Source organism: Pseudomyrmex gracilis, unplaced genomic scaffold, assembly GCF_002006095.1.
Source record: "Pseudomyrmex gracilis isolate BER0280 unplaced genomic scaffold, ASM200609v1 scaffold_8, whole genome shotgun sequence".
Taxonomy (NCBI): domain Eukaryota; kingdom Metazoa; phylum Arthropoda; class Insecta; order Hymenoptera; family Formicidae; genus Pseudomyrmex; species Pseudomyrmex gracilis.
Genome location: NW_018020592.1, coordinates 10,460 through 21,498, shown reverse-complemented (window position 1 = coordinate 21,498; position 11,039 = coordinate 10,460). Strand labels below are relative to the sequence as shown.

The window sequence follows — 11,039 nt, the reverse complement described above, 5'->3', positions numbered from 1 at the left end:
AAATATTGCGCAAACAAACATTGTAGTAGTTCTCGTTTTTTTTTTTTTTTTTTTTTTTTTTTTTTTTAATCACTACGTTCTATCCGCAAAAGATTCAGAAACGTGAGCATAAGCAGCAGGCTATAATTTCAGATGTTATTAACGATCGAGGAGAGATCGTTTCGATGGATTTTGTAATTTATATCGAAACCGCTTCGGTGAAGCGTTTATGTGACTTGTTATTTATAATAAATTCAAAAGTTTTCTCGGGTTACTAATGCGCTCCGAAAACCGATCCAATGCATTAGCGTTTGTGCGAAATTACGTCGTTTCTGATTGGTCTCCCGCGTCCAACGTTTTTTGTAACTCTTCCTGTGCATATATTATCGCCGGACAAGAGGTGAAAAATTCGCTCCCAATACCGTTTGTTACTACATAACGACAAGTGTATAACATTTTGATTTCTTTGTTTTTTTAACATTTTTCGAAGATAAATCGCGACGTAACGAGGAACCGCGCCTCTTTCTCGCGTGATTATAAACGCTCTTAAATTTCCCCGCGCCGACGTGTTTAACGACGCGCCGACGGCGACGCGTTATTTGCGATGATCATGAAGTAATCGAGAGACGGAGTTGAAGGATAACGTCTCTCGAGAAGAGACCTCGCTCCGCAAAAATAATCCGACGGTATCTTCATCGCGTGCCGCGGCAGCATCCGGCGAAAATCCACGACGAAAACTCGTTGCCGACGCGTCGTCGCGCCGGAGACGCGCATGCAGCAGGTTATAGGTTGCATCCCGTTTAACGCCGCGTTAAGCGGATTATTTATTGAAGGCATCGGCGCCGGTGCCGGGACCGATTAGCATAGTAATGCCGCCGTAAGGCTTGGCCCCGGTGCGTCTGCGTGACTCGGATTACTTACGCGCGCACACACACGCGCGTGCGCCGCTAATCCACCATTATTAAATTATCGCTGAAGCGCGCGTTGCACCCGACCGGCGCACCGATGATTATCATTTATCAATATCACGAGCTCGTACTAACGTCGCGAAATCGTCGCGTTGCCGCCGATCCGCAGACGCGTAATGTTATGTAGATAACGCTGGTATGAACGCGTCGTCGCGATACAAGGATATGTTGCTCTTTCTTTCTTCTCGAGAACGCCTGCAGCTGGAACGATCGCTAATCGCCGATTTCGATCGACATAATCTCAGAACGCGTGATTCATGCAGTCGTTTCAACAGTTTTTTACTTTTGCGCGAGAATATTATTATTTTTCGTGTTCACATCGTGGAACGAATAGATGACGCGTGTGAAAATATATTGTTCTCAGTATCAGAGACACACGCGCGATCCGAGCTGTTCCGAGACAAGTGTAATTGAATCATCGAATCCTTTGCAAAAAAAAACACCACATCGAGGAAAATAGTATCAAAGGACAATAAAATACGGATTTCGGATTTTAAACGATTAGATGTGAAAAAATTCACACGATTTAAAACAAATTTATCAGCGTGTCTTTTTTTTTTTTTTTGTCATATTTCTTTTCTGTCAAAATTCGTGTTGCTGATTCAAGTAGCTATTTCGTACACACACACACACATACACGTATTAGTAATGAGATTCTGTCGCAATTCGCGACAGCTTTAATAAGAAATCCGATAATTATGTCGGTAATTGCGTCTGAAAAGTCGTGAGAAAAAACGCGACAAGGACGCCCAACTGTGACGAATGATGGGTGGAAGACACAGAGAGGTAATAGGAAGAGAAATGATTCCCGCGCCATAATCCTGAAAGTTTATTGACGCGCTCGTGACAGGAACTGAGAAACGTCCACGGCTCTATCGTCATCGTCGTCGCTTGGCGGGCTCGCGTGTGTGTGTGTGTGCGCGGCATCTCGATAATATGCTAATAATGCTCGCGGCGGGCGGTATTTTACGATCGTTACGTCGGTACTGTGGATATTGTAATTATTGTTTCGCTGATCTCCGCTCATCTACTACGTCCACAATGCTGCGCTACGAGCGCGCGCGCTCCTCGGATCGAATGTTGCATCGATCGCGCGCACACAGAGGCTCCTCGCGCAAGATACTCATCGCAATTACTTATGACTCTGCCACGAGCGATCGCATGATGTTGAAGCATGATTTTCAGCGACAAATATTTCTCGCTCGTTATCGTCTCACAAATGTAGATCGAATTTTAATTAATTTCGTTCACTCAAGCGATTACTTTAACGATACAAAATAAAATGCAAAATAAATATTACACAGTTTCTCTCGCTTTAGAAAAAAAAAAAAAAACAATTGTTCAACATAGAAATATAAATTCGTTTTCTTTGTCCGCATGCAATTTTCCCGAACTGAAGCGAGAATCCCAGTTCAAAAGCATTCAGTTTGCCGAATAATCAACACTTACCGCGACGAGGGTGCTGAGAGCTTCAATTCGCATAGTAGCTGGCCAGGCCAGCAAGGAGGCCGTAGGTTGCGAGCTGGTTGGATCGACTCGCTCGTATCGATCCCTTCGGTTTACCGATCCCTTCGGCTGCCGGAAGTCACTCGGCGGCCCTAAATATACCGGGCCAACGACGATGGCTCTCTCCCGGCTCCACGTCGATTTCTCGTGATGATCCGCCGTGCCGATCCGGCGATGACATGGCTACCGCGCCGCCGATCTGTCGACAGAATCGATAAGCGTCTCTTTATTGCTGCTGGCCTCTCTCAAACTGTAATGTATACATACAACGAGTTAACGAACGAAACGCGGACTCGGACTTTGCGTTCGTTCGTGTGTGAGCGAGTGACCGGCTTTATACACGCAACCGCGATCGAGATAGTCATATCGTCTAATCACCGTTCAAATCTTTATCAACGCGATCGTGTTGCGCGATCACAACGCGTTTTAGTTCGTACGTACGTACTTACACGTGTTCGTCACGGTTTTGGCAGTCGATTAATCAAACCAAAATGTTCAAATAGATTTCGACATTTTCCAAATTAATATTTTAACAAAGAGAGTTAACCTGACCGCGGTAGCATATTTTTCTCTCCGATCGATAAGATTATTAATCGACAACTCTTACTTAATGTGTAATCTATATTTAGCATTGAATATAAAAAACACAATTGCACAAGAGTACGACTTATACGTAAGTAGGTTACATTTTAATTTCTAGTATTTGTTTTTTTTTTTTTAAATCTAAAAGACAATTGTTATCGCGCATTCTCTCACCTTTCACATGGAAAATCTCTGCACTCATCTATCTATTGCAATTTTCCCGTTCAAATATCTCTGTCTGATATATTTCCGAACGACCGGTCTCAGGAGAGCGAAATTTTCGTATATTTTCATCCGCGAAAGTGTCGCGAGAATTGTAAATGACCGTTGCGCGATACCCGAGCCGCAATCGCTCAACAGGATGACGCGTTCACCGCGCAACGTGTAACGACGGACTGAACCGAACGGCGAACGTTTAACATTCCGATAAAGTCAACGACGCTAAACGCCGGCGTTTCGTGCAAAAAGAGGCGAGGGTGTTTCGTCACTCGATCGATTCCCGTTCCTGCGAATCGGTATCTTATCTTGCTCGTTTCCGACGATCCCGGACGATTACGTCGCGGCCCCACGACGTCTTGTACTGACCTACCGATGAGGTAAACGTATCTGCCTCGTCGGAGAGCAATCACGCCAGTCTGTGCGATTCAGTCTTCCTTTTACACGTTATATATATATATATATATCTGCTGTATATAGCATAGCTGCTTATCTTATTTATTATACTCGCGTTTTATCCGTCGTGCATCTTCGGCTATCGATCGTCTTGATGATTAATAAAAAACAGTTCAAAGAGTGAACGCGATGCTTCCTCTTATCATCTCCGAATCCCGCGCGATACAATAATTCCGCATTACATTCCGATCGATTGAAGAGACATACGAGACGTACGTGCGCGGATCGTGCGTTTTATTCAGCAGCATGGCGGTAACGGCGTCGGCGTTCACCTGGCATCATTCGTTATGTGAGTTAATGACTCTCCGAGAAATCATCGATTGGTCCCCGTCTGGAAGTCGCGACGCCTCTCACACGGTGGAAAACACGCCTTCTCACCGGGTTGCCGCGTAATGGACGGGACTTCACGCGTGCGCGCGCGTTTGCTGCGTTCCGAATGAGAAACACCGGCTATATACAATACAAAAGCCGCCTTCGAGAGATAAATAATATAACACGCGAAGGGAAACCTGCGTCTCCGCATTTGATCGCGGTGCGCTTCATCGTGGGTCCCACGAGAGAGATCGGACGAGGTGACTCGGCTAGAACGAGGTACACACACACACACATATACATATATATCTGTACACACACGCGCAAGCCGTGCAATCGCGCGTTTCCTCACACTCGTCGTCGCGAATTAATTCCCATGCAAAATGCCGAGGTCGGTTATATCGCCTACCTTTGATGAGAGAAGAAAATGAACTGAAGAAAACACGATGCTTAATCCGTGACTCGGTTACAGTAATCTCTCTCACGCGTATGATATAAAATATTATAAAACGGATGGCTCTCTGATGTTCCGTTTTTCGTGATAAATCCGAAGAAGCGAAATTAAAGCGCGCTTGTATGTAGGAGAAAAAAATTAATTGAATGTTTTATATACTCCGTGTAATAATAATTTTATATATATAAAGATAGAATTTCAGAAAAATCCTCACTTCAAATGTCGTACTTTTCCTTGTTTTGTGTGATCGTGTGTAATTGTGTTCTTATTAATTATCATGAAATCTACGTAAATCGAAGCGGGGTCGGATTTATGATAACGTACGGCGCACGGAGAACGGGTTTATCACAGGCAATTACGAACAATGCGACGGAGATTCGATGACGTGGATATATTCTTCGGGCTCGAACACGCTCGCGTGTTCCCGCCGCACATCATGAATTTACCGGCTTCCTCTTCTCATTGATCATCAAAATGCCGGCATTCATTCGATTCGATCGCGTCCCCGGTAGGGCGGAGTGCGCGAGAAATCGATGGAAGCCGACCGGCGTGATGCGGCGCGTAATCATAAGCGGATTAGGGTTATAATTTTCGGATTATTGCATCGGTGAAAGTGCAATATACATCGTACAGTTTATATATAAATATATATATATATATATATATATATATATATACACACATATGTGTAAGTGTTCAAAGAGTGAATCACGACGCGTGAAATTTGTTCGATAAGAAGTGCATTAAGAAACACGTCCTAGAAGCGGAACGCATCGCCAGCACTGCTTTATGAACGTTACGTTCTCAGCACTGACAGCAAGCATCGGAATGCAGTCAAAATGCTTCCGGTCGGCGGAGCGTGTCACCGTCTCTCTTATCACCGGTGTTTCCCCTGTAATCAAAAAAGTGGGGGAATGAATGTGGCAGGACAAGGTGCGCGCGGGCCCGAGTAAGGGGGACACTTTTTGTTTTGTCACTCGGTTAAATTATCGCGAGCGCGAATAATACGGAATTCGGTCGGTTCGCATTCCTTTGCGATATTCGCGCGCACCGTTCTCGTGTATACCTGTCCGGCACGCACGTACGTCCGGGCGAAAGCGAAACACACGTGCGCGACCGAACCCCGGTCCGCAGATCGACGATAACCAAGTCGTTATCGCGCGCGCTACCGACTAATGCGCTTGAGGAACGCGCACCGCGGATTCCGATCGATTTGTCTCTCTATGTCGCGAATTACCGGCGAGCGTTCGGCAGAGAAGTGTTTTTTTACGCGCCATTCGAATTTACAGAGATTCGATGTAGAGATATAGAATATATAAAAATATAAAATAAGTATGTGATATTAATGCTGACAAATTGATTAAAAAAAAAACAAAACACAAATTTCGTAATTGACAAATAGCACGTTTTTTTAACGCCAATTAAGTGTTTCGTGGCACCAATTCACGAAGCGTATAAATAACTTCACAAACAAATCGGTATTAAAAAAAGAGACTTCCAAACTATCCTTGAAAAGCGAAGTTTAATCCTCTGGATCTCCAATAAATCATCGCGAGAAATCCCACGTAAATCTACCGTGATACGCCGTCTTATGATAATGTCGCGACAATTCGTTTGATTGTCAAACGAACGGGAATTCTATCGGGAAGTCGCGGCGCAAATAAATCCCAAAAGATCAATGTCACGAATACTTAGTTGGCGATGAATAACAGCGGGAAGTGAATTTTTCAATTGAGAAATCGGAGCGTAACGAATCCGGGAACTGACGCGAGAGACCGTTGTCCACCCACGTAAAAACAGCGACTTTCTCTTCGTGTCCGTCTTCTCTTCTCCACGTGTCCTCTTTCCTTCATTTTGTTTGTTCTTCGAACGCACGTTCGCGGCCGATCTGAATCCGTCAGAACGAACCCCGTCGGGGCCGGATCGCGATGCGCGATCGTCATCGATCAACGTATTAACGATCCCGCGATGCCGCGAGATAAGCGAGTCAATCGCGGACCCCCGGCTATCGACGCACACGACCAGAGGAATGTTGTAGGTTTAATTACCGCATCGCGTTTGCGAGTAATGAACGAGACGCGTAATTCTCGCGCGGTGACTTGCGATCCCGGTAATTTGGCCCGCATGAGTGTTCCCGAGATAGCTCATTACTTCGTTATCGCGAAAGAACTACCTCCGGCTACGGGGGGATCCGCTCGCGTGTGCATTATTAATCGCCATTATCGTCTCATCGAACAGAACACAACGCGATATTGTATTCTAGATCTTCGATCCCGGTCACAAAACGGGAGTTTGACTCGCAAACCCGCATAATGAGTGCAATTTTCTCGAGATCGATTATGAGGGAGATAACGATCAGCGACAACGCGGCGATAGTAATGACGTAAGAATCGCTGACGCGTTGCGAATTTGTACAGGATGACGCGATACAAATTTGCGGAATTCGGTACTGATTCGCGCGTGATAAACGCGCGAGTAGATCGCGACGCGTGATTCAGAAAGCGACTTTTGCACCCTTACGCGGGGGAATTTCACCTGACTGTGCGATCGGGACTTCGTGTCGCGCGAAATCGCCGCGTAATACATCGATAAATTATAACCGAAGTGCATGGGAAGATCATTGGCATTTTCGCAGAGGCGGAGTCGCCGCCGCCGAGTTTGCGTTGAGTCACTTATCGGTGGCGGCGGCGGCGGCGCCTAGCTTCATCGCGATAAAAACCTCGTGGAGAATGCGTTAGAGGCTTGGTTAACCGGCGCCTTCCATTCCGCGTCATTAGTTTATTATCACCGTGGCAATAATTACCATGAGTATCGCGTATGAGCCCTTGGGAGAACGAAAATATCTTGGTCGAAAAACTGGCCTTCGGAGAAATTCCGTTTCGCGTTATTTAGTCGACGCGCGCAGCTGTATTTTAAGTAATCGCGAATGATCGAGAAATCCATTTGGAAAAAAAAAAAAAACACGTAATGACAGAGCCTAACGTTATTTGGTGCAAGTATAGAATCTGTTCTCGACAATTCAAACGTTTCGCGCGATATTATTCTCTCTGCGAGTTTTCTCACCCGAGAGACGTTACCATTCTTTCCGCCCACGTGACAAATCTGCCTTAACGAATCTTTAATTTACAGCAACAATTTTGTATTGCGGAATAAATAAGGAAATTGTGCGCGCAATAATCCGCGCTCGTTAAAGTTGCGCAAGCGAAGCCTGCGATGATTTTGCATCTTTTTTTTTTTTTTTTTTTTTTAAGAAATGTCATCGCGCGCAATTTTTCATTTTTGACAGTCGAGTATAGAACTCATAAAAATGCGTGTTTATTAATAAAAGCCAATTAAAAAAAACGCGACCCTCGAAATGAAATAGTCAAATACAAATAGTCAAGTACAATAATGTTGTTGTGTGTGCATTATTTTATTATTTTTATTATTGTGCGTACAAATTTTCGTGACGGAAAAGCGAGGCACAAAATCTACCCTTGTCAAGCTCATTACAAATGACTGATCTCACATATAGTCGAACGATATCGACTTTTCGCATTATCTCCACCGAGTCAGACAGAAGGAGAAACGGCAACACACGCGATAGATATATCTCGATAGATTTTATTGTGCGGTTCGGCTTTTCATAACTATATATATATATGTACTCCGGTTAGAAGAATCTGTCACACGATAACAGAAAACCGCGTGGGCGCATCTTTCGCATTCGTCCGAGAAATAACAAGACGCGAGAATCGCGTGTCGACGTATCTCATAACGCGTCGTCGCACGTCGAAATAAAATGTGCGAAAATACGAACGACATTGTCAAATATATTCGAAGTCGCACATCCGCGCGGATCGACGTGTCGCGCGAACATCGATGTGTCGTACAGCCCGTTCTCTCGCTCACAAAAAAATTCGTCGACAAAAATCTCACCACCCGGTGAATGAATCCGAGAGTTTATCTAGTGCGGCGTTATTCACGGGCGTATGATAGAGCCATGAAACCGAGATCGGCACGCAATACGACACTCGTATTCCCGCGATACTGATGGCGATAAAATATCGTGATATTCTGCACGCGGATCGGTTTTATTATCGGCGCGCGCGACTTCCGCCGATTACGGGGACGGGAATATATTAAAGCGCGAATTATAGACAGGTTCGCGCACAATTTATTATGTAACGCAAGAAAGTCGCGAACACACATGATATGATAAAAAATATGTGTGAATATTTACTTTATAATAAAAATCTCTCTCTCTTAAGTAGAATCAGTTAAAATTGCACTGATTGATTCAATAATAGATAGTTTCACTGAAATTCAGTGATAATGTTACTGAATTTTAGTGAAAGTATGTCTCTTTTATGATAAATCAGTAAAAATTTTACTAATTGAGTCAATAACAGATTAATGTCACTGAGAATCAGTTAAAATTTTACTGATTGATTCAGTAACAGATAGTTTTACTGGAGAGCTCTCTAGTGTGTTTTTAAAAACGCGATTTTAACACACACACACAAGCATACTTTGGTGTGGTGTATTACGGAGAATAGCAAATTATAAAAGTTTTAAGTGTATAATTGCAATGCAATTTGTTTTTATCGCACAACATTACATCCTAATTCGAACGGCAGTTGTAAGTCGTTTGAACGAGACCATAGGTCAAGTGTGTTCAATGAATTCAATTGACGGTAGAACGTAGTACCGGTAGAGTGGGTGGTAGTTTGACAACTACCGGGTGTAAACGCCTACGAGAGAGACGAGTTGTAAGGCACGACCGGAGCTAATCGTCAAATCGCGATGTCCGAGCTTGTCTCTTGGAAGGAAAATAACTTTCTCGCGCGCGCGATCCGCAATTATCATATATCGTTTTCACAAATAACGCGCTGCAAATGTCGGCATGTAAATCCCGAGAAACGCGGTGATTCGAATATAACCACCACCCATTACGGATATAATTTAAAGTGTTTGCGAAACACGCGGCGCGACTATATTCGTGTGTAAGAATTTGAATTTCACTCTCAACCATTATCGTTAAAATTCGGGTGATATACAACGCGACGGCGTGTTGTGTGCGATCGTGATAAATTTGCTATTAAATAATTTTGCATTGCAAATCGACGGTAGATAATTAATTATACCGACGATCTAAATAAATCGCGTTAAAAAGTCGCTTAAAAGTCGAAGTTCATTTTCACCGTACATACTCTTTTTCTTTCTCTCTCTCCTCTCTCTCTATCTCTTTCTCTCTCGAAAGATCGCAAAGCGGACTGACTGTCCTGTCGTCGAAACCGGCTCTCCGCGATTATCAAGCTCTCGACGGATCGTCGGATATTCCGTGGTCGAGAGAATTTTATTCAGAGAAACGAAGGCTCATTCATGATATCATTTGTGAATGGCCCTCAAGGAAACTGTCCCCGGCCGAGATGATCACACACAGTGATGAGAGAGCGAGGGACTGGTTCCTGTAACCAGTCGCCAATTAAATCGCGACACCGACAAAGCCAATGCTCCGTATTTATTACGTATTAAGCAAATGTGAATGTTTTTCGACGAAAAACCTGAAATTCGTGTTTTGACGTGACGACGACGGCGCGCGATGGCCTTGGTGTTTCGTGAATATCGTGATGGGTTCGGAAAGATGGATGTATAATTTTGTTGTACATAAGTTTCTGACTTGAGAAGTCAGTTTTTTCAATAATACAAAAAATACGGTTAAAAGATCCATTTGTATACGTTGCGATATTCCGAAATAAAAAACAACATTGATATTTCACAACGATTTGCACGATGAAACAATTATCGACGATATTTTAAAAGCGGATTTATAATAGATCTTTGCGCGATTAAATCGACGTATTCGCAATAAGTATCGTTGAACGTTGGCGCGACGGAACGTGGAACTTTGCTGCGGGTGGACGCGCGTGCAAAAGAGAAGCGCCTACACTGCCAAGTTAATGTCTTACTCCCACGGGAGGGACATGATGAATGAGCGAATGGATTGTCTTCATTATCGCGATGTATGTGGCGCCGTGTGGCGGAAATCTAGGCACACAGACTGACGCGATTAAAATTTAGCGACGACGGAGCTGCGGACGTGCGCAGCGCAATGAACAATGGCGCACCGTAAATTTTAATCAGGATCGCATATCACGCTAATTCAATTCTTCTTCGTCGTTATCACGGACGTAATCCGCCTGTTTCATCGTCTCGTTTTTTTCCGTTGAAAAATTTCCGGCGATTTTTAGTTGTAACGTTATAACAAATTTGCACTTTTTTTCTATCGAGAACGAAACGATCGTGATGCGTTTTTTAACTGAAAACGTCGTACACTAATAGAGCGGAGAGAAGGAGATAAGACGCGCGCGTCAGAGCCTCGCGAGAGGTATAAACTTACGCGCGAGAGTTACAAACGAACGAGTTTTATCGTTGTTCCGCCAATGAGCGCGAGACAGAACCAGAAGCGGATTGAGTCGCCAGTCTCGCAGACACGTCTAAACTGCACGAATTTATTGCACTTTTATTGCAAGTTTCGCAGCGAGCGCGCGCACACGTTCGACGTGCGCGCATCGGCGATTTCT

The 11,039-nt window shown here is 44.2% G+C and overlaps 1 protein-coding gene across 2 annotated transcripts in view; it reads right to left on the bottom strand.

Annotated features, from left to right (window-relative positions):
- Positions 1–3,657, bottom strand: part of LOC109860892 — a 13,100-nt gene extending 9,443 nt beyond the window's left edge. The window contains exons 1-2 of one of the 2 annotated variants that reach the window (XM_020440307.1): positions 3,621–3,657; positions 2,397–2,652 (exon numbers count right to left, since the gene is read on the bottom strand). In XM_020440307.1, coding sequence (XP_020295896.1) covers positions 2,397–2,429 — 33 coding nt within the window. In that variant the 5' untranslated portion in view covers positions 2,430–2,652; positions 3,621–3,657. Of the gene's footprint in view, positions 1–2,396; positions 2,653–3,209; positions 3,256–3,620 lie in introns of those variants that run through there. The other variant, XM_020440315.1, reaches the window with a different exon arrangement.
- Positions 3,658–11,039: the final 7,382 nt, after the last annotated feature.